Source organism: Labeo rohita, chromosome 12, assembly GCF_022985175.1.
Source record: "Labeo rohita strain BAU-BD-2019 chromosome 12, IGBB_LRoh.1.0, whole genome shotgun sequence".
Lineage (NCBI taxonomy): Eukaryota > Metazoa > Chordata > Actinopteri > Cypriniformes > Cyprinidae > Labeo > Labeo rohita.
This window is the reverse complement of record NC_066880.1, coordinates 925115-950164: the sequence shown is the minus strand read 5'-3', so window position 1 is coordinate 950164 and position 25050 is coordinate 925115. Positions and strand designations below refer to the sequence as shown.

At 32.7% G+C, this 25050-nt stretch overlaps 2 protein-coding genes across 2 annotated transcripts; one reads left to right on the top strand and one right to left on the bottom strand.

The window, feature by feature from the left end:
* The first annotated feature begins 7131 nt into the window (after window positions 1-7131).
* On the top strand, window positions 7132-9445 carry ddit4 (DNA-damage-inducible transcript 4). Its single transcript, XM_051124938.1, has 3 exons — window positions 7132-7300; window positions 8115-8313; window positions 8404-9445. Exons 2-3 carry the CDS (start codon window positions 8133-8135, stop codon window positions 8889-8891), a joined length of 669 nt encoding a protein of 222 aa, XP_050980895.1. The 5' UTR covers window positions 7132-7300; window positions 8115-8132; the 3' UTR covers window positions 8892-9445.
* Window positions 9446-9809: 364 nt separating this feature from the next.
* Window positions 9810-24933, bottom strand: dnajb12b (DnaJ heat shock protein family (Hsp40) member B12b). Its single transcript, XM_051124936.1, has 9 exons — window positions 24697-24933; window positions 21794-21965; window positions 20119-20264; window positions 19767-19946; window positions 18996-19069; window positions 17709-17818; window positions 14828-15000; window positions 12876-13020; window positions 9810-11420 (listed from the first exon to the last, which is right to left on the bottom strand). Exons 1-8 carry the CDS (start codon window positions 24827-24829, stop codon window positions 12899-12901), a joined length of 1110 nt encoding a protein of 369 aa, XP_050980893.1. The 5' UTR covers window positions 24830-24933; the 3' UTR covers window positions 9810-11420; window positions 12876-12898.
* Window positions 24934-25050: the final 117 nt, after the last annotated feature.

Genomic DNA, 25050 nt, shown 5'->3' with positions numbered 1-25050 from the left:
TAAAATGTTTAGCAATGAAACAAACACTTTTCATTAAATACATTTTAAATGTTTTAATGGATTTTTAATTGATTTTGACATTTATTGTCATTTTTCATTAAAAAAAATATATTTTTAAACGGAATTCTTATTCTTAATTGAATACATTGTTTTAAAGTATAAAATAAAGGCAGTAAAGCAAAAACAGTGACGTGTGTATAAATAGCTATTTTGAATAATATAGTATTTAATATTATATAATAGTATTTATTATAATTTAGTATGTATATTAATACAATTTTATATCATTATTTTAATTACAGTAAAGAAAAATACTTTTGGCATTATGGTAATAATAAATGGGTTTTAAAAGAAAATCTTTATGGTCTTTCAAATAAGCTTATTTTTACAGTTTCTCATTTCTGTATTTAGATTTGCATATTGCACAAACATGTTTTTAGATGTACAAAAGCAGTTCTGTTGTTGAATTCATGCCAGCACTTGAGTCATTTGCTTTATGGCCATAAAATATATGATCGTCTGAGATGTAAATGAAGTAGGACGGTATGTTTTGTTCCTGGACGGGGAGCACGTGTCTTTGTGTTTTTGCGGTTCCTCCTACATTCGGAGGGAACTGTTTGTCCTCCTCTGCTAAAGTACATCTGTGAAGTTTGGCTTCCGCCCAACAAACCTCCAGTGCACTATATGCGTAGGAATGTGTGCATGAACTTAAAGAAAAGCCCAGCTAGTGAAACTTCAGTGAGGCTCTGAGAGAAAGCTTCATGTAATAGATTTCTTGAGATTTCGAAACTTTATTTGCTTTGGTTTGCTTGATGTGTTGTCCTGAAGAAACGGTTTATTACTCACAGTTAAGGTGGTCAAAGGCTTTCATTCAAATGGACTAACAGCTTTAAGTTTTAACCCCGGAAACCTTCCAGCTATTATTGCAGCATTTCGAAGAAGTCGTAAGGATCATTATACGGCTGTAAATGAGTTTTACTCAACATGTTTTTGATCCAAAGCAACCTGGTGTTGCAATTTTAGTCACCCTCCAGTTCACCATCGTTTAGGATTAAACTCGCAGCCTAGTTATAGAAAAATACTGAGAAGTATTTTTGCCAAAGTAGCCACAATTATGAGTACATCTCTATAATCCTGCGTATGAGCAATAATGATTGAACAAACACAGATTATGACAGTACTTGTGTGTGTGTTTGTGTGTGTGTGCTACACGGAAATAAATAAACCTATAGAAGCCTATAAAATCAGAATTTTGAGACGTAACAACATAAATGCAAGACAAAGTGAGAATTACGAGACTTTAAGTCAGAATTATGAGCTATAAAGTCTGAATTGTGAGACATACAGACAGAAATGCAAGACGAAGTCCGAATTGTGAGATGTAAAGTCAGAATTCCAAGCCATAAAGTCAGAATTGCAAGACAAAATGAGAATTACGAGGGGTAGAAGTCCAAACTGCGAGACATAGAGTCCGAGTTTTGAGACGCAAAGACAGAAATGCAAGACAAAGTGAGAATTACGAGACGTTAAGTCAAAATTATGAGACATAAAGTCTAAATTGTAAGATGTAAAGTCAGAATTGTAAACCGTAAAGTCACAACTGTGCGACAAAGTCATAATTGTGAAACGTAAAGTCAGAGTTGTGAGACAAAGTCTGAATTGTGAGTCGTAAAGTTAGAATTGTAAGACATAAAGTCTAAATTCTGAGACATAAAGTCTGAATTGTGTGACAAAATCAGAACTGTGAGACACAAAGTCCAAATTGTGGGATGTAAAGTCCAAATTGTCAGACATAAAGTACGAATTGTGAGACAAAAGCAGAATTGTGAGAGCTAAAGTCCAAATTGTGAGACGTAAAGTCCAAATTGTGAGACATAAAGTCCGAATTGAAAGACAAAAACAGAATTGTGAGACCTAAAGTCAGAATTTCAAGCCATAAAGTCAGAATTGCAAGACAAAATGAGAATTACAAGGTGTAAAGTCCGAACTGCGAGACATAAAGTCAGAGTTTTGAGACATAAAGACAGTAATGCAAGACAAAATAAGAATTACAAGATGCTAAGTCAAAATTATGAGACTTTTGAGAATTGTGAGACTAAAAGTTAGAATTGCAAGACAAAGTCTGAATTGTGAGACATAAATTCAGAATTGTGAGACATAAAGTCCAAATTGTGAGACGTAAAGTTAGAATTGTGAGACATGAAGTCATAATTGTGAGACAAAGTCTGAATTGTGAGACGTAAAGTCAGAACTGGAAGACATAAAGTCTGAATTGTGAGACGTAAAGTTAGAATTGTGAGACATGAAGTCATAATTGTGAGACAAAGTCTGAATTGTGAGACGTAAAGTCATAACTGTGAGACATAAAGTCTGAATTGTGAGACGTAAAGTCATAATTGTGAGACATAAAGTCTGAATTGTGAGACGTAAAGTCAGAATTGTGAGACATAAAGTCAGAATTGTGAGACGTAAAGTCATAATTGTGAGACGTAAAGTCATAATTGTGAGACATAAAGTCATAATTGTGAGAAATAAAGTTATAATTGTGAGAAATAAAGTCCGAATTGTGAAATGTAAAGTCAGAATTGTGAGACATAAAGTCAGAATTGTGAGACTTAATGTTAGAATTCCATAACAAAGTCTGAATTGTGAGACGTAAAGTCATAATTGTGAGACGTAAAGTCATAATTGTGAGACATAAAGTCATAATTGTGAGAAATAAAGTTATAATTGTGAGAAATAAAGTCCGAATTGTGAAATGTAAAGTCAGAATTGTGAGACATAAAGTCAGAATTGTGAGACTTAATGTTAGAATTCCATAACAAAGTCCGAATTGTGAGACAAAGTCAGAATTGTAAGACATAAAGTCATAATTGTGAGAAATAAAGTCCGAATTGTGAAATGTAAAGTGAGAATTGTGAGACATAAAGTCTGAATTGTGAGACGTAAAGTCAGAATTGTGAGACTTAATGTTAGAATTGCAAGACAAAGTCTGAATTGTGAGACATAAGTTCAGAATTGCGAGACATGAAGTCATAATTGTGAGACATAAAGTCCAAATTGTGAGATACAAAGTCCAAATTGTGAGACATAAAGTCAGAATTGTGAGACGTAAAGTCAGAATTGTGAGACTTAATGTTAGAATTGCAAGACAAAGTCCGAATTGTGAGACAAAGTCCGAACTGTGAGACATAAATTCAGAATTGTGAGACATAAAGTCCAAATTGTGAGACATTAAGTTCGAATTGTGAGACAAAGTCAGAATTGTGAGACGTAAAGTCAGAACTATGAGACATAAAGTCATAATTGTGAGAAATAAAGTTATAATTGTGAGAAATAAAGTCAGAATTGTGAAATGTAAAGTCAGAATTGTGAGATGTAAAGTCTGAATTGTGAGACATAAAGTCAGAATTGTGAGACTTAATGTTAGAATTCCATAACAAAGTCTGAATTGTGAGACAAAGTCTGAATTGTGAGACGTAAAGTCATAATTGTGAGACGTAAAGTTATAATTGTGAGACATAAAGTCAGAATTGTGAGACTTAATGTTAGAATTCCATAACAAAGTCCGAATTGTGAGACAAAGTCAGAATTGTAAGACATAAAGTCATAATTGTGAGAAATAAAGTCCGAATTGTGAAATGTAAAGTCAGAATTGTGAGACATAAAGTCTGAATTGTGAGACGTGAAGTCAGAATTGTCAGACTTAATGTTAGAATTGCAAGACAAAGTCTGAATTGTGAGATATAAATTCAGAATTGCGAGACATGAAGTTATAATTGTGAGACATAAAGTCCAAATTGTGAGACATAAAGTCAGAATTGTGAGACTTAATGTTAGAATTGCAAGACAAAGTCTGAATTGTGAGACATAAATTCAGAATTGCGAGACATGAAGTCATAATTGTGAGAGACAAAGTCCAAATTGTGAGATACAAAGTCCAAATTGTGAGACATAAAGTCAGAATTGTGAGACTTAATGTTAGAATTGCAAGACAAAGTCTGAATTGTGAAACAAAGTCCGAACTGTGAGACATAAATTCAGAATTGTGAGACATAAAGTCCAAATTGTGAGACATTAAGTCTGAATTGTGAGACAAAGTCAGAATTTTGAAACGGAAATTTAGAATTGCAAGACAAAGTCCGATCTGTGAGACAAATTCCGAACTGTGAGACATAAAGTCCGAATTGTGAGATGTAAAGTCAGATTTGCAAGTCACAAAGTCAAAATTGCAAGATGTAAAATCAGAATCTCAAGATGTAAAGTCTAAATCGCGAAATATAAAGTCAGAATAGAGAGACGTGAAGTCAGAATTGTGAAAAATTCTGTAAATAAGAATCTAAATTGCTTTCCTGGTTAAATAAGGCAAATAAATAATAAATCATGTATAAATCATGTATTTACTGAATGACTAATTTAATGCTCAGCGAAATCCCCCACTGTAATAATACGTGCTAAAATTGCATGCTTCCTCAGGACTGGGGTAGTTTTCCATTCACTAAGCATCTTTAAGGCACATTTGGCAAAGGTCAGATCTTCAGCAGTTGTCCTCAAGCCCAGTTTTGCTGAGGTGTGAAAAAACAGCAGGCCTTTCTAGAAGCACCGCATATTTCCTTTTTCAGCAAATTAAACCCGTATTTAACCGTGTGCTATTGTCTAACAACGATTTAACACAGAAAAACTCATTCTGAGGCCCATTAATGTTTGTGTATTCATGCGGCTAAACTCATTCAAATGCATTATATGCAAAAGTTGCAGCAGGATTTGAGGGAAAACACACCCTCGACTAGCAAACAGAGAACTGGAATGCGCCTGTCCATGTGGGACGGTCCCTGCTGACCAGCAACAGGCCTTCGTTCTAAACTAGGACACTTTTAACCCTTCCTGAACCTCCCCCGACTGCAGCGCTTCACACTTCACTGACCAAATGCAGACACTTAAGATGAAAAACAAAGCCTTAATCAAATAAAATCTTGCTTTATTTCCAGTGAAAACTAGTTTTTAACTTTGTTGGAGCTTCCTAACATACCGAAGTCTGTTAACTCGGTTATTTTTTGAAGGGTTTCATGTAAAATTTACACCCCTTTTAGTACTTTTAGTTTGGTTAATAAAATGTGAAAACAGACTCAGTGTGTCCATAGAGTTTTTTAATTAATATATATTTAACCCATAAAATGTAGTTTTCTTAGTACAATGTGTTTAAGCTGATTCAGAGACATTAAATTATTTGTGATTTGAATAAAACCAGTTCTTTGCCATTTAGTTTAATAGTATAACTAGTCAGCATTTAGTAAAGTTTTCCACCATTAAAGTTTTAAAGAGTGTTTAAGTGATTTTAAATCAATATTTTAGAGACAAATATAAGGAAAAGTCTACGTTTTAGGTCTTGTAATGTATTTCTACTTTATCTAACCCATTAAAAACTTAGTTTTGTTGGTATTTTAGGTTTTTCAATAACACCAGTTAAGCTAGATGGCACTGTTTTGTTTTTCAACATCTGAAATAGTTTGGCAACTTGACAAATGTTTTTGAAAGTACAAATGTCAAATATATATATATATATATATAACCCATAAAATGTTGTTTTCTTGGACAATGTGTTTAAGTTGATTCAGAGACATTACATTTTTTTTTATTTGAATAAACAAGTTGTTTTAGACGTTTCCATTTTTAGGTTCCCATTTTGTTTTTTAGTATAATTAGTCACCATTTAGTAAAGTTTTCCACTATCAAAGTTGTAAAGAGTGTTTAAGTGTTATTAAGACTTTTAAATCAATGTTTTAGAGTAAAATATAAGGAAAAGTCTATGTTTTAGGTCCTGTAAACTCCATCTAACCCATAAAACTTAGTTTTCTTGGTATTTTTAGGTCTTTGAACAACACCATAACGTGACAAATATGTTTTTAAAAGTACAAATATATATATATTTAACCCACAAAATGTAGTTTTCTTGGCACAATGTGTTTAAGTTGATTCAGAGACATTAAATTATTTTTTATTTGGATAAACAAATTGTTTCCATTTTTAGTTTTTAGTATAATTAGTCACCATTTAGTAAAGTTTTCCACTATCAAAGTTGTAAAGAGTGTTTAAGTGTTATTAAGACTTTTAAATCAATGTTTTAGAGTAAAATATAAGGAAAAGTCTACGTTTTAGGTCTTGTAAACTCTATCTAACCCATAAAACTTAGTTTTCTTGGTATTTTTAGGTCTTTGAACAACACCATAACGTGACAAATATGTTTTTAAAAGTACAAACATATATATATATTTAACCCACAAAATGTAGTTTAAGTTGATTCAGAGACATTGAATTATATTTGCTTTGTGTAAAACCAGTGGTTTTAGTGTTTTAGATGTTTCCACGTGGAAAAGTTTTCCACCCTCAAAAGTACAAATGTGAAAACTCCCAAAAATTCAGACTCTTTAAAGTGAACTTTTGGTGCTTTGAGTTTGGTTTAGTTTTAAAGAGTGTTCACGTGTGTTATCAAGACTTTATATATTTTTACAAGTCTTATTTCTACTTTATCTAACCCATAAAACTATTGTTGGTATATGTAAGTTTTTCACCATTTGAAATAGTTGACAAATGTTTAAAAGTACAAATGTGAAGCTATAAAAGTTTGATAACAACAATAGTACAAAAAACAGAAGTCGTTCACAATAAAGTAGCCACATTCCATGCCAACAAGCCATATTAAATCCACCAGGCATGAATTACTGGGTAAGAAGCATTTCACTGCAAGCAGCTCGCAGTGTTTATTTAGTAAAGTCATCAGTCATTGTGAGCCTCTTGTTGCACGTAGTCAATGAAAGCTCAGCCAGAGTCAGTATTTCACAATCCTGTTTCGATTCGTGATGCAAATCGCTAAATCGCCCAATCAAACCGCAAACAAATGAGCAGACGTGAGATTCGCCACTGCATGTCCTGAGTTAAAGACAATAGGTGATGTGAGAACTGCGCCCTCCTCCACCGCACACAATAGCAGGGCCTGCAGGCGCGCTCCCATTGATCAGCGCTGCTTCGTGTTACCAGGCGAACTTGGGACGCGAAAGACGTGACATAAACGTCCATTGGCTGAAAACTCGCGGGAGGCGTGGCCAGCGGCAGCGGGTATATAAGCAGGCGCTGAAAGGGTTGCGTCAGTGTTTTGCAGGACACACTGCGGATACTAACAGCTGCTGCACTTATTCCACTTCGTACAAGGCTTTGTTGGTCGTCAGTCTTTGTTACGGAGTATTTCATCTGCGGGAATAACCGACAGTTCATCACATCTGAAGATTTACAGCGTAGAATACCGGTAAGTGTCATATTTGATGATTTGTGATGCGTGAACAGCGTTGTTTTTATTGTCTTCATTGTTGTTTCATTCAAACCTTGGAGTACAATGCAGGACAAAAGTATACTGCAGTTTAATCCTCACTATTTGCTGCAGTATGCATAATATCAGCAATGTAAAACCAGTCAAATAACTGCCTGATGCATGCACTTTCGTTTTAAACTTAATTTAAATGACAAGGTGATTTGTTCTTTGTTGACTTGTTTACACTGCAGAGGTCTTGCTTGGTGTTCTTGTTTTCCAGTGCAATTATCTAAACACTTTTTAAAATGAAACTGCATATTGTTTTCAGAAAAATATCAACGTTTATAAGTCAATGAGGACAGAAAAATAAACTTAATTCAAAGTAATTTTTTTTTTTTTTTTTTCTTGTTTTAAGCACTTAATCTTAGCACTTTTTCAGAATGCAAAACTATCTTAAGTAATTTTGCTAATAAATGCATTTCTGTTTTTACTGGAAAGGCCTAAAATACAATTTTATTCAATGCACCAGGTGCTTTTGTGTTTGTGCATGAGTAATATAAACTAATTTAGCTAATAAATGCATCTCTATTTATATATTAAAAAAAAAAAAAAAAAAAAAAAAAAAAAAAAATTCTGCAATGCACCAGTTGATTTTGTCTTGTGCATGAGTAATAAGCAAATTTTGCTAATAAATGCATCTCTATTATAAAAAAAACTACTGGAAAGGCCAAAAATACATTTTTCTGCAATGTACCAGTTGCTTTTGTGTTTCGTGCATGAGTAATAAAAACAAATATCTTCTCTTTTACAGTCATTTTAAGACGCAACAATGCAGGACCAGCTGATTACCAGCCTTTCATCTGACGACTCAAGTCTCCCATCAACACCGACATCTGACGCTCCATCCAAACGCTTGTCCTGGAGCAAACTGATGCAGAAACTGCACAGCAGCCAAAGCCTGGACTCTGATTCAGACAATCACAGCAGCACAGACGATGCATCAGATGCAGGTAAACGCAGTTCTTGCACATTCTCATGCAACTTGGTCATGCATACTTAAGTTCTTGAGTCTAATGCATGTTTGCATTTGTCTTCCACAGGTTCCATATCCCTTCCCGATTTGTCCGAATCGGACTTGTTTTTTGACCCGACCGAAGAGGCGTTGTGCAAAGAAGTGGTGCAGCTCATCGCACTTAACCTGACCGACGCCAAAGACGGCGTCCTGCACTGTTCCAAACTGCTCATTCCCGAGAAACTCCTGGAGCACATCGGCCACGAGCTGGTGCATCTGTCGGTCAGCGAGCCCTGCGGCCTCCGCGGCGCCCTCATCGACCTGTGCGTGGAGCAGGACGGCAGCTGCGAGGCCGTGGGACAGATCGCCGTCGACCCGTACCTGGTGCCGACGTTCCAGCTCACGCTCGTGCTGAGGCTGGACTCCAGGGGCTTTTGGCCGAAAATCCAGGGGCTTTTCACTGGCAGGTCGCCTGCTTCTCCGGTTGTTAGACATGCACTTAAACTGAGCACTGGATTTCGAGTTATTAAAAGAAAACTGTACAGCTCTGAGGAGCTTTTGATAGAAGAATGCTGAGCCTGACATGCTCACAAACTGACTGTCCATGTTATGGATTTTTACTAGGTTTTTTTTTTAAATGAAGCTGTTTGGTCTCTTGAGGCCTGAATTGTATGACTGTTGAAAGCAGTGAAGTACCAACCCGCTGGGCATTTGTAATGCACATGTGGGGTATCTAAAAAAAGATTTTGTAATACAGTATGGTATGTTTATTATGTTGCACTTTTGCTGACGTTCTAGTGAAGCAGGAGTTTTCGGGCTGCTGTTGAAATGTTTACCTCAGGTTCATGGAAACCAGATGTGGCAGCTATTTTTCCATGTAGCAAATGTGATGGTTTTTCTGTTATTCAAGTGCCGATTTGTTCAAAGAAGTGCAACGATGTGTCTGGATGCAGTTATTGTTCCCTTAGATCAAATGGAAGAGGTGCTTTTAATTTTAATTTTTCTTTTTTGTTTTTTAAACAATCATATGCATATCCTTGCATCTTATTTATTTGATATTCAAATGCAACGTGTTCTGTTTCTTTTGTACATGAACGAAATGCAGAAAATAAATTATCTTTTTGAAGAAATGGTGTCTTTGCTATTATTTATCTAATTTATTTCTTTTATTTTGTTAAATTTCATTAAATGCATTAGGCCACAATGGCCACAACTGTAAAATTTTTTTTTTTTTTTTTTTTTAAATTTTATTTATAGGCCATAATGACTACAACTGTAAATTTTTTTTTTTTTTTTTTTTTTTTTTAAATTAATTGCATTGGGCCACAACTGTAAATTATACATGTTTTTTTTTTTAATGCATTTATACATGTGTATATACATACTTTTTCAACATGCTTTCATCTAAAGCCACTTGTAATGCATTAATCAGTTCTCATTAATCATGCATTCTCTAGAAATACTGTACTTAATAGCATTTTCATTGCAGTTGCATGTTGCACAGTTCTTGCCAAGACTTTTTTTTTTTTCTATTATAAATCTTTCTATAAAAATGATCTGATTTCCTGCCAAGTACTTTCGTTTTGATACATTTGTGCGCTATTCAAAAACAATCTGTGGTGCTTTTAAAAAAATGTCATTATGTTGCATTCTAAAAGTATTCTTAATACATAAATTATGCTTTGTAATGCATCTTATGATGCACTGCATGGTCTGTAACCACAGTTATTATAAAACATCTATTCATTTTTAGCTTTAGAAAGCATAATGCATTGGAACAAATGACAAACAACTAACTTGGATGCAACAAGGAATGCAACCTTATAATGCATTTTAATTGCATCGCTTGTTCAGCAGTGGATGGGTGCCATCAGAATGAGAGCTGATAAAACATCACAAGTAATCCACACCACTCCAATCCATCAGTTAACATCTTGAGAAGACAAAAGTAGAAACAAATCCATCACTAAGACGTTTTTAAGCGTGCATGGACTCGTATTTTAGCTTAAAATGAATTTGTTTCAGCTTTTGTCTTCTTTTGACGGCACCCATTCACTGCAGAGGATCCTTTGGTGATGCAATGATACATTTCTCCAAATCTGATAAAGAAACTATTATAGTCATTCTAGTTCATTTTTGGGTGAAGTATTGGTTTAAGCAAAGCGCATGACTTTTTCCCAGCTGTTTTTATTAGCATTCCACACGCTGCTTTTCCTTTTTTTCAGACGGGTGACTATGAACGTGCTGAAACACATGATTCAGCTCACTCTGGCATCGACTGACATCCTGAGTCTGAAACACTGTTACGTGCAACACTCACACACCCACGGCAGACAGTGGCACGTACAATCTTTATTTGTATTCAGAGTGAAATAATTGCAGCGTAGTCTCTGCCAGCGATGAAATAGTTCCACTAAGTCATGTAGAAAATAAAACTTCATATGAAATAAATATTCCTATTCGATCCTTCAATAAATATCACCTGTGTACAGCAGCCGAAGTTACTCCTAACACGCAGGACAGTTATCGATAAAGTCGAACGCGTACGCCGTAATTCATCAGTAAGATCCCTGCATAGATAAATCTCAAACATACAAATATAAATCATTAAAAAGACATGATCTCCATCTAAACAAACTCAAATAAATATATGCAGACATTGTCATCCCATCTCCAGTCCGTTTCAAAATGCAAAACCAGATTGTTGATTCCTGCCAGAGCTGAAAATGAGGCTGAATTTAGAGAAACGACACCATGAACTTTAATCCAGGCCAGAACATTCAGACTGCGAGGAAACGTCCTTCATCCGCAGGAGTCCAAAACACCAGCTCCGATTTCACACACACACACACACACACACACACACACACTCATACGATCCTTAGCATGCATACACACGCACACACACTCACACTTGCTCACGTACATGGTCCTTAGCATGCATTCGCACAGACACACACACAAACGCAGATTCAGCCCTCAGTAAGTCTTTCTAATCAAGTTCAGTAGTTGTTGCAAATGCTCAGCCCTGTTGTTTGAACAAATGTATTTACAATCCGTATGGCGTTCTTCCATATTCCAGACTGGAGAGATTGTTTTTGGAACCTGTGCGGAAAATAAATATAGATATAACATTTATATTTCTTGGAAGGAATATAAATAACTTATTAATAAATAATTTCACAATGCAGAAAACACCAAGCAAGACGCTCAAAAACCAGACTTTTGCTTCAAGCTGAATTGCGAGAGCTGAAAAGTCCTGCGGCACAAACACCGACCCACTTTTCAAGCAGTGGTTTGGGAAGAATTTTTCTCATTCATTCTCTCCTTCGGGAATTTACCAAGTACTAAGTGTTATATATGTGTTATATATATACATATATATGCATATGAGTAATACGTAATACATAACAAAAAAAAAATATATATATATATATATATATATATATATATATATATATATATAAAACTTTGATTTTTTTTATAAAATCATACAATTAATTTTATTAATTTTATAAAAAAACAAAATTTATTAAAATTAAAATAAAATAAATAAATTCATTTAATTCATTTTAAATTAATAATAAATAATAGGTAATAATATAAATATTCAATTATTTATTATTAATTATATATATATATATATATATATATATATATATATATATATATATATATATTTTATATTTTATTTTTATTTTTTTTTTTTTTTCCAAAAGTATACAATTAATTTTATTAAATAAAAAACATAAAAAAAAATCATTTAAAAAAATAATATTCTGTAATTAATATGTATACATAAAATTTTAAAATTAATCGAATTCTAAAAAACATACTAAAAATTAATTTACATAAAAAACAATAAATTAATTTGAAATTTTAAATCATAATAAATTAAATAAAAATGTATTTATTATTAATTTTATTATAAATTAATTATATATTTTGTATACAATTATAAAATTAATTTGATTAATACAACATAATGAATTAATTAAAATTTTATTTATTATTAATTGTATTATAAAAGTAATTTATATATATATATATATATATATATATATATATATTTTTTTTTTTTTTTTATATATATATATATATACAACTTATTGTTTCTATATTTATTACTTAATGTAATTTTTATTTCATTTTAATTTAGCTGATATTATTATTATATATAATATGTTTTCTGTATGGAGGACATAGACTGGATTTTTAAACTTATTTTTTCCATTTCTCTGCTCTATTCCAAATAAAATGTAAACAAATTGTGTTTTTGTTGTGTCGGGCCGCTCAAACAGACAAAACACTTTTTTTTTAAATGATATAAAGGCATTTTTTTACTCCTCATGACGTCAATCTACCAATCTGACTGTGCACATTAAACTGAGACACCACAAACTATCCGAAGATACAGAAAATGAGAAATCTTCCCTGATAATCTACCTCATGTTCGTCAAGGTTGAGGATGTTTATTAGTGTCTCTGTAGCTTAAACAGTAGAGTTTGACTCTACTAATACCAAGATTAAGATGAAGGTGTGGACAGATGCAGTGTTTACCAGGTAGTGCGGTGACGGATCATCTATCCGTGTAAAGACGCCTGAACCTCAGACAGCCGAGAGCAGCTCGGGGTTCCCATCCGCTGAGCCCGCTGGTACAGATCACTGTCCCCAAAATACCGCGCCCGGTACAGCAGACCCTCCTCTGAAACACACACACACACAAACATATATACATGAGCACATAAATGAACAAATCATGACAGAATTTGCAAAGATACTTAAAAAGTCGACTCAGCTGATGAAACACTGTTTGTTCTGTAAACACGAGTGATTCATTTAGTGAAACAGCTGTGAACTTCCCCCGAATATCTCAAGAACTCTAGCTGATTCACCGAGCGTGAGATGAATGACGTTAAAGGAAATGAGCATGTGCAGCCGGTTCTGACCGGCTCTCAGAGAACGAATCAGCTCTTTCGTAAACAGAGAAGAGTTCAGACATGTGAGTCATTAAGACAGCAGCAGCACACATTCACCATCTGGAATCACCTCAACACACTCAATTATGATTATTCAATTACTACAAGTTCTTAAATGGACAGTACACCCAAAAATGAGAGTTCTGTCATCATTTATTCACCCTCATATTGTTCCAAACCTGTATGATGTGCTTTCTAAAATGTTTAAGGGAACACTGTTTTACACAGTATTAGTGAACACAGTATTTTTTTTAGGAAGAAATTAGTATTTTTATTTATCAAAGATGCATTAAATGGATCAAAAGTGACAGTAGAGAGATTATTCTCATAGTATTTCAACTTTATTCTCAAAGTATTCTGACTTTATTTTTGTAGTATTCCAACTTTATTCCCCGCAGTATTCCGACTTTATTCCCTGCAGTACTCCGACTTTATTCCCGCAGTATTCCGACTTTATTCCCGCAGTATTCCGACTTTATTCCCGCAGTATTCCGACTTTATTCCCGCAGTATTCCGACTTTATTCCCGCAGTATTCCGACTTTATTCCCCGCAGTACTCCGACTTTATTCCCGCAGTATTCCGACTTTATTCCCGCAGTATTCCGACTTTATTCCCGCAGTATTCCGACTTTATTCCCGCAGTACTCCGACTTTATTCGCCGCAGTATTCCGACTTTATTGCCGCAGTATTCCGACTTTATTCCCACAGTATTCAGACTTTATTCCCACAGTATTCCAACTTTATTCCCACAGTATTCCGACTTTTTTCCTCACAGTATTTCGACTTTATTGCTGTAGTATTTTAATTTTATTCTCATAGTATTTAGACTTTATATTTGAAATATTTAGACTTTGGTTTGGGCTTATTAAAAAAAATACAAAAAATTTAGGAAGAAATTTGTATTGTGTCACTTTTGAAATACTGTCAAAAGTGACAGTAGAGACATTTATAATGTTACAAAAGATTCCAATTTCTAATAAATGTTGTTCTTTTATACTTTCTCATAAAATGTATGAGACATCTACAAAAATATTGGGCGGCACAACTGTTTTCAACATTGATAATAATCAGAAATGTTTGTTGAGCAGAAACTCAGCATATTAGAATGATTTCTGAAGGATCATGTGACACTGAAGACTGGAGTAACGATGCTGAAAATTCAGCTTTGATCACAGAAATAAATTACATATTCAAATATATTCAAATAAAAAACAGTTATTTTAAATAGTAAAAATATTTCACAATTTTACTGTTTGTGCTGTACTGTGGATCAAATAAATGCAGGCTTGGTGAGCAGAAGAAAAAAAAAAAAACTTACTGTTCAAAAACTTTTGAGTGGTAGTGTATAAAATGCATTTACTTATTTTTTGGAGATCTAAAGTGGACCTGAGCGGATAATGACTTCACAGGAGAGATAATATGACTTCAGAAGACTTGGTATACAGTGCGTGAGTCTGTCAGGACACTTCTATGGTGCTTTTTCCCCTAATTTTTGAATCTTTACAGGGAGTGTGTGTGTGTGTGTGACGTACTCTGTTGTTTCTCTTTCCAGCAGTTGTTCCTGAGGTTGGAGATGTAGTCGTCCTCCACGCTGCTCTCCACCTGTTTCAGACTCATGCCACTGTAGTCCTGAGTGAAACGTTCGTTCACGTAATACGTCACGCCCAGATTCTCCGTCACGCGCTTGTGTGTGTGACCCGCCGACCTGTGAGACGCACACGCGAAATGTGATATTTTCAGAAGGACATGATAAGAAAGTAAAACACAGAGAGCGAAAACAAGCACACGCAGAACTTGAATACTCAGTGTACAATATATACTCAATATGTTACTACCTCTGATATACTATTATGGTTTTTGTTAATATTCTGGATTATATTTTTTAGTTTCTGTGTTAATTTTAATTTCAGTAAAGCTTTTAGTAATTTTGTGGTCCAATTTTTTTTATTCTTTTAATGCCTAAACAGTTTTTAAATTTTCTGTTTTAGTAATTTTCAATATTTTCGAAACCCTCTTATATATATTTTTTTTGTTTTTTTTAAATGAAATGGGAACGTTTTTATGGTTTTAGTTTCAGTTAGCTATAATAACTCTGCTTAGCGAACAGCAGGAAGTCCGAGTATTGTATAAAGACAGCGGTGAGGGTCAGAGGTCACAGGTTTCATGCACACGAAGTGTGAAGACGCAGCTGAGCGACCATCCACTCAGACTTCAGATGATTGCTCTGCGTGAAGATCATTCAGAGTCAAAGGTTAGGAGTTCAAACATAGTTTGCAAACCTCCGGTCTCTTTCGACCAATCAGACGAGATCTCACGTGATCGACAGAATGCATCTGCCGTGCAGCTTCAGCGTTTTCATTCAAACAAAAATGTAACATAAAATAAATTTAATTGAAAGCCATGCAATGTCCATAAACTCATTAGTCAGTTAAAAAAATTATTTATTTAATTACTAGGAGCATTGTGATAAATTTATGCATTATATAACATTAATATTCATTCATGTTATTCTGAATAAATCTGTCATTAAAGTTTTTATTACAGCAATTGTTTAAATGTATATATTTCAAGAACAAATTAATATTTTAATAATAATAATAATTTTATTAAATGAAAGTTACACAATATATACAACTATATATATATATAAAATTGTTATTTGAGTGTTAATTATTAAATAGACTTCATTAATTTAGATTTTGATTATTAAATAGTTTATTACATATTTTATTACATGATTATTAAAAGTTTTATTACAGCAACTGTTTAAATGTTGATATTTCAAAAACAAATTAATATTTAAATAATAATAATAATATAAAATGTGACATATACAATATATACAACTGTATATATACACAATTATTTTATTTGAGTGTTATTTATTAAATAAATTAGATTAAATTACAAGTTTTTATTACAGCAACTGTTTAAATGTTGATATATACACAATATATACAACTGTATAAATACAATTATTTTTTGAGTGTTATTTATTAAATAAATGTGATTAATTTTCATTATTAAATAGTTTTTGTTACATTTTTATTACATGATAATTAAATGTTTTTATTACAGCAACTGCTTAAATATTGATATTTAAAAAATATTTTAATAATAATAATAATAATAATTTAAAAGTGACATGTTCACAATATATACAACTGTATATATACAACTATTTTTTATTTGAGTATTAATTATTAAATACATTTGATTAATTTTAAATAATTTTCTGAGTCAGTTTTCAGCTAATGAAAACTATCATTTTGATTAAAAAAATAAATAAATAAATAAAAAGTTGCAAAATTAGTTTGCAAATGCTTCTCCGCAATCGCAGGACAGAAACCGATCAGGGTCCAGAACTCGACCTGTGACCCAACCGGTAAGAACCAGCTCATTACAGCATAAGAACTGCTATTGATCGATGGGCTCACGGTGACCCGGCATGGACCGACGTCTCCGCGCAGGATCGACACGTGCAGGACCGCAGCATCAGCGATCAATACAGCTGACCAGCGAAAGTACTGATGCTTTCTTGCTTTACGAATCTAATAATTATTTGAACGTGAACTATTATTTGAATAGTGTGGAAGAGCACTTGCACTTGGTTACACGTACATACAGGCATAAGAAATAAAGTTCTGGCAACAAATGAAGCAGCATTTCAAATTTCTAGGTCACTTGTCTGATGTAAGTGACATTGATCATGTGACAAAAGGTCAGATTTCCTTCAAGCACCAGACGTTCTTTGGAACATGCAACAGACAGCTTTTGCTCAGTGTCACTCATTTGTGGTCTACATTCAGTCCACAACCTGAAAAATGTATATTTTTAATCATTTTTAAACATCAAATTTTCATTAAAATCCCACCGAATATAATCCGAACATATTATTTATTTAACACATGTATAAATAAATGCATTTCTTATAATTTTATGAGTTTTAGATCACATAAATATAAAAAATTAAAAAAAAAAAAAAAAAAGCATAAACATTTAATTAGCAGAATGAGTGGCTTTTTAATTAATTTTATTTTAATTTTTTAAATTTAATTAATCACTTATTGATCTTTTTTTAATCATTTTTTATGTAAAGCATAAAAAGCTTTGTGTTTAAAATCAGCTACATAAATAAAATCATGCCTGTGTAGATAATGAAGTTTAAATGCTCTCCATGTACCTGTTGTAGAACTTTATGTAAGTCTATTGATCTTCTGATAATGTGAGCGTTTGTGTGCTTAAGATATCTGAATGTGCAAAATGTGACTACTGGAAGAGCAACATGCTGTTTAAAGTGTGAAAGCAGATAAAAAAGAGAGTGACGGAGAGAGAGAGATACGGATAAACAGAGAGATACCGATAAGGAGAGATATGATAAGATGAGAGAGAGAGAGAGAGAGAGAGACTCACGGTCTGAAGCTGAGACTATACGGCGGGTTGGTGACCATCATCTGACTGAGCGCTGATACGATGACGAGGATGAGGATGGGCATCAACTGCATGAGGAGAGCAAGACCTCCCTAAACACACACAATATTATATTAATCAGTCGTCATAACTCTGCAAATCTCCAGCACAGTCTGATTTACTCATGAACTTCGCTGCCCTCTGCTGTTTCATTCACAAAATACATCTGCAGTCAACAGCATAGGAAACTGTTGCAACTTTTGAAACCATACTACTTTAAGTGAATTTCGTAATGAAAATTAATTTAATAGAACTTAATAAATACTATAATCTTATACAGTCTTATAAAATTAATTACATTTCTTATATATATATATATATATATATATATATACACACACGTAAGAAAATTTTATTTCAAACATTTATTATATATATTTTGCAATTTTAAATTATATATATTTCTTTAATTATTTTATATTTACATATAGAATATATTTGATAGAATTTTATGAAAACTATAATCTTAGTTATATATATATATATATATATATAAAAAAAGAAATGTACACAATTTTATTTATTTCAAACATTTATTATATATATATTTTGCTAATTATTATTGTAAATTATATATATTTATTTATTTTATATTTATATATAGAATAGTTTTATTATACATAATTTTGCATTTTTATATACATATACATACACACACATTAGAAATACTAGAAATTTTAACTTTATCTAAATGTTATTTATTTTAAAAAAGTATTATGAATAAATGTAAATGTATAAGTTAATTTTATTTATATATAATTGTATTATATATATTATATAATATATAATTATTATACATATTATACATTTTATATTAATATAAAATTATTAAATATTATAAATTCAAACAATTTTATTTATTTTTAAAAATTATATACATTATATAATTTTATATAAAATTATTATATATATATATATATATATATATATATATATATATATATATATATATATATATATATATATATATATATATATATATATATAAATTGTGTATGTGTGTATGTAATAAAAAGTACTTTCTAATTCTTACATAATATAAAAACAAAGTATATTTGTCACTACACAGGACTGTTGAAGTGACCCACAAAAAAACTAATAAGCTATTGAAAACAATGAAAAATTTACCCCAAACACTGATCTAAACTGGAGTTATTCTTTCACAACTATCCCAATAGAAACTTTAAAACTCAAATGAACAGAGATCATGGGTCTGGAGATGTTCCTCACCCCTCTGTGCTCTCCTCTCTCGCCGTGATTCTGATTAAAGCGCATCCGTCCGTTACTGTACATGTGAACATTACCTGAAAGAAACACATCCATGTCTTTATTCAGAGCGTCAAGAACTCATGAGATTGTGTGTGTGACGTCTGTTCAATAAGAGCTCTGAAATACACTGACTGATAGTTCACCATTACCTTTATGTTGTTCTTTGACGCTTATAACAATCATAAAGTGCAAGCACGGGTCATATTTCATCCCAAAATCAAAAGATAAAAATATAAAATAATATTTTTGCTTATAGAAAATTATAAAATAAATAAATTGTGTATCACGGAAAAATAAAAACATTGTATTGAAGTGTATTGCAGTATGGAAACTTGTTTCTGCCACACAAAAAAAAATTAAAAAAAAAAAAAAAAATTGCTCTCTTTATAGTTTATATCTTGCAATTCTCAGAATTACATTAAAAAAGACAGAATTCTGATATGTAAACAGAATTACAGGAACAAAAACATCAGAATTCTGAGAGGAAGAAAAAACAAAAAAAAAATCAAATTACCTTTTTTATTTTTTATTCCTTGGTGGAAACAAGCTTCCATAGTAATGAAATTAAAAAAAAAAAAAAAACACTTTATTTTTCATTTGATTTTGGGAGAACTTCTGAATGCACAAAACAGTTTTATGGCCAATAAAAAAAACAAAGGGCTAATTTTGGACTCCTCCTGCTTTTATCACCCAAGATACCCTTCAGCCTCACAAACACATGCTCAGACTCACTAGAAGGAAAGCCTCCTCCGAAGAACATGTTGAAGAGATCTTCAGGTGAAATATCGGCCTCGAAGTGTGTGTCGTTGGCCTGGCTGGACCGGCGACCCGTGCCGCTGCGCTCCTCTCCGAACTGATCGTACTGCCGTCTCTTTTCCACATTTGACAGCACTGCATATGCGTTTCCTATGGCTGCAGAAAATAACCACAGTTACGCAACAAATACAGGACACTTTCTGCTTCTTTAGTACATTTTCTAATAAATCATTCACTTTATAGATGTTAATGGAAAACGAGCACATGCTGATTTTACTGCAGATACACTGCGCTGTAATCAAAGCAGGCGTATGACGGTCGGCCGTACCTTTAAACGCCTCCGTGGCTCCTGGAGCGTGATTCTTATCAGGGTGAAACTTTAATGCCAGTTTTCTGTAGGCTTTCTTAAGGTCGTCTTCAGAAGCATCTTTCTGCACGCCAAGAATCTCGTAGTAGTTCTTGCATTGCTTTATTCTGACAAACCAAAAACACAAGGAACTTCTTAAGAACAGGAAGAGGCATTTGATTTAAAACTAAAAGTATTTAAAATTCTTTCTGTCAAATGAAATAAAGCTGAAATAAAGTAAAATATAAGGATTAGGTTAAAAAAAAACATTGAGTGCTAAAATTAAAACTGAAATAAAGCTAAAATGAAATATTTAAAAATAAAAGGTAATCAAAATAAAAAAGTACACTGCAAAATTATATTTAAAAAAAAAACCTAACATTAAAATAAAATTTGAACATTTAAAAAGCTGATTCAAAAAATGAATAAATACTATAATAGTATATAAAAATACAAAATAACATTGATTTAGATATTATGAAATTAATGTTTAAGCTGAAGTACTAAATTAATTAAAACAGGAACAAAAAATACAGGTAAATAAGAAAAAAGCAAAAATGACAAAGCCACATTACAATGTACACAAAAGAATAAAAAAAAAAATCTGAAAATATAAAAATAAAAGCTCATTTAAACTATCAATAAATACTATAATAGTATATAAAAATACATAAATAACATTGATCTAGATTATAAAATGAACTAAAACAAAAATAAAAAAATACAGCGAAATAGGAAAAAAGCAAAAATAACAAACCCACGTCACAGTTACTGAATGTAAACAAAAAAAATACATCTGAAAATATAAAATTAAAAGCTCATTTAAAAATACAAAATAACATTGATTTAGATATTATGAAATGTATTTTTAAGTACTAAATTAACTAAAAGGAAAAAAAGGAAAAAAAAAAAAAAAAAACATTACAAAATCACTAAACATAAAAAAAAAAAAAATGAAATCTAAAAATCTAAAAATAAAAGCTATCAATAAATACTATATTAGTTTATAAAAATACAAAATACCATTGATTTAGATATTATAAAATGAACTAAAACAAAAATAAAAAAAATACAGCAAAATAGGAAAAAAAGCAAAAAAATACAAAACCACATTACAAATTAAAAATCAAAAATAACACTACTTTGGATCTTATGGAGTAATATGTATAAGCTGAAGCATTAAAAGTACTAACATTGAAATAAAAAAGCAGCTAAATATAAATACATAATAAATATGACAAAAGCATGTAACAAATTTATTAAAACTTACGCTGAAATTTAAAAAAAACTAAATAGAAATGCTAAAAAAATTAAATGTATATAAACAACAAAAGAACATTATAAAATAATTTATAATATTTTATGCTTTCGGTTCAAGAAACCTCGACTAATAGTTCAAATTAGTTTAAATTAGCTTTTATTTTTATATTTTCAGCTTTCATTTTTTGTTTACGTTTAGTAAATTTGTAATGTGGTTTTGTCACTTTAAATGGACTTAACCAGAAAAGCAGGGTAAAAATAAAACATTACGAACACAGAACACGATTCCTTTAAGGACTGACTTGTAGGAGGTTGTTTAGTCAACTGCATGAGTCTACATGTTTTGCCATCAAACAGAATCTGTGAGACACTGGTAATGTGAAAACACGGTACACACCTTCTGACGGCCTCGGCCTGCTCGGGTGTGTAGGATTTACTGGAGTCGGCAGGTGCCGCGCCGTTACTGCTGACCCCAGACCTGCGCTGACGTGCTTCTGTGCCATCAGCGGCTCCTGCGGTGCTGCTCTGAGACGACGCATCGCCATTCTGCTCCAGAGACGCCAGCAGCTCTGACAATCAACCCATAAAACAAATCAACACAACTTCATTTGTGGAAACATGCATCTTTAAATTTGTTGACCTTCAGGTCATCCGAGATTAGGATGAGTTTGTTTGTTCATCAGATTTGTAGAAATATGTCATTGCATCACTTGCTCACCAATGGATGTGAATGGGTGCCGTCAGAATGAGAATCCAAACAGCTGATAAAAACATCACAATAATCCACAAGTAATCCACACCACTCCAGTCCATCAGTTCACATCTTGAGACGACAAAAGCTAAAACAAATCCATCATTAAGACATTCTGAACTAAAATAAAAGTCCATAATCCATAATAACACTTCATCCAGTGAAAAAGTGGTCTGGTTTGAATCAGGAAAGAAATCTGCACTAATCAAGCACTGTTTACAAGCCAAAACAGCTGTGAGAGACAACAGGAGGAAGTGTTATTATGGATTAAAAAAATCTTAAAGATGAAATTGTTTCTTACAAACGCAGCTTTTGTCTTCTCAAGACGTTAACTGATGGACTGGAGTGGTGTTGATTACTTGTGGATTATTGTGATTTTTTTATCAGCTGTTTGGACTCTCATTCTGACGGCACCCATTCACATCCATTGGTGAGTAAGTGATGGAATGACACATTTCTCACAATCTAATAAAGAAACAAACTCATCCTAATCTCGGAGAGCACATTTTCATTTTTGGGTGAACTTCTCCTCTCCTTCTCCATGTTAAGATATCAGCTGTGTCTCATAACCTAATGAGTTCCCTACATGGAAAACATCAATGGTCATCACATAAATATGCAGCATTACTGAGTAGGGGTCGACCGAGGGCTGATGCCGATACCGATTATTAGAGATCAAGTACCGATAACCGATATTTTGAACCAATATACGTATCTGCTGTAAAAAAAAAAAAAAAAAGGAAATTAATGTAAAAATCAAGAATAACAAGGGCTCTGACAAAAACTTTCTTCAAATGTTTTTAAATATTTTTATGGACAAACTGGTTTTGAATATAACCGATACTGATAACCATAAAAATGCTTAATAACGACACCAATAATTGGCCAGGCTGATAATCAGTCGACTCCTAATAATGTGTTTTGTGTGTTTATTCATTTATGTTTAATGTCAAAATTAAAATAACAACGGCTCTGACAAAAACTCTTTAAATGCTTTTAAATTATTTTATCAGCTAATTGGTTTTGAAAATAGCCAATACCAATGACCATACAAAATAATTAATAATGGTGCTGATAATCAGTCGACCCCAATAATCACCCTGCATTCGAGATATTAAAGAGATCTCATTTGTGTTTAATTGTGTTTATTTATTTATGTTTAATGTCAAAATTAAAATAACAACAGCTCTGATAAAAACTATCTTTAAATGCTTTTAAATTATTTTATCTGAATGAAAATGACCGATACCGATAACCATAAAAATAATGCCGCTGATAATCGGTCGACTTCTAATAATAACCCTAAATTCAAGATATTAAACAGATTTCATTTGTGTTTAATTGTGTTTAATGTCAAAATTAAAATAACAACGGCTCTGACAAAAACTGTCTTTAAATGCTTTTAAATTATTTTATCTAAATGAAAATGACCGATAACCATAAAAATGTTTAATAATGGCGCCGATAATTGGCCGACTCCTAATAATAACCCTAAACTCAAGATATTATAGTAATCTCATTTGTGTTTAATTGTGTTTAAATGTCAAACTTAAAATAACAATAGCTCTGACAAAAAAATCTTTCTTTAAATGCTTTTAAATTATTTTATCAGCAAATTGGTTTTGAGAATAACCGATACCGATAACCATACAAAATAATTAATAATGGTGCTGATAATCAGTCGACCCCAATAATCACCCTGCATTCGAGATATTAAAGAGATCTCATTTGTGTTTAATGTCAAAATTAAAATAACAACGGCTCTGACAAAAACTCTTTAAATGCTTTTAAATTATTTTATCCAAATGAAAATGACCGATAACCATAAAAATGTTTAATAATGACACCGATAATCAGTCGACTCCTAATAATAACCCTAAACTCAAGATATTAAAGCGATCTCATTTGTGTTTAATTGTGTTTAATGTTAAAATTAAAATAACAAGGTAGGGGTCAACCGATTATCAGTGCTGATATTAAGCATTTTTATGGTTATCGGTATCGGTCACTTTCGAAACCGATTTGCAGACAAAATAATTTCAAAGCATTTTAAGACAGTTTTTGTTAGAGCCGTTGTTATTTTAATTTTCACATTAAACACAGTGAGATCTCTTTAATATCTCGATTGCAGGGTTAGTGAGGAGGTGAGATGCTGACCCAGGCAGCATTTCTGGACATCATCGTTTCAGCACGTGAACGTCATGCCCTAATATGCTGTCTAACAAGGCAGCTCAGTGGGATTTGAGACACATCCAGATTAACATCTGAATCTGACCTGTATATGCAATAGTTACATCATCACCACCATCAGAGCAGCCGCTCTGAAACGATACACACTACGATAAACACTAACAAACGAGCACATCTCTGTTACAGCAGAACGATATCTAGAGATTTCAATGAACGCCGCAAAATTACGCGTTTTCCAATGAATACACAATTCACTGAGCGACAAATACGCGTCAATATCGCGGCTGCTGTGCGCTGAGTGCTTTAGCAGGTTAACCGAGGCGATCAGGCCTGGATTAGCCCGGGTTCCGTGTGCTCACCCTGCGCTTTCTGTGTCGGGAAGAGCCGCTGCGCTTTCTCCAGGAACCTGCGCGCTTTCTCCGGCTGCGCGTTCTCCAGCGCTCCGAGCGCGATGTCGATGCATCGCTCCGCTTCGTCCCTGTTCACTTCCATCACTGAACTACTTAGAAACGCCAGATGATTTAATAAACACACGGAGAGCGCACCATTGAGCTGCGAATGCTGTCGGCTAATAATAACAACCGGTTCCTATGAGACGCCGCGTCGTGGGGTTTCCTCCAGGTGGCGCTCGCTGGCCCACAAAGCGCATCTCTCTATTGAAACCCATTCAAATCTCACTGGGTGTTTTGCTTTGTTGGTGACACGCTTGCGCT

Coding starts and splice junctions, on each gene's coding strand:
- ddit4 (XM_051124938.1), top strand. CDS start 8,133: ATGCAGGACCAGCTGATTACCAGCCTTTCATCTGACGACTCAAGTCTC. Junction 8,314..8,403: donor AGACGATGCATCAGATGCAG/GTAAACGCAGTT, acceptor TGTCTTCCACAG/GTTCCATATCCCTTCCCGAT.
- dnajb12b (XM_051124936.1), bottom strand. CDS start 24,829: ATGGAAGTGAACAGGGACGAAGCGGAGCGATGCATCGACATCGCGCTC. Junction 21,966..24,696: donor CCCGACACAGAAAGCGCAGG/GTGAGCACACGG, acceptor GTTGATTGTCAG/AGCTGCTGGCGTCTCTGGAG. Junction 17,819..18,995: donor AGAGAGGAGAGCACAGAGGG/GTGAGGAACATC, acceptor GTGTGTGTTTAG/GGAGGTCTTGCTCTCCTCAT.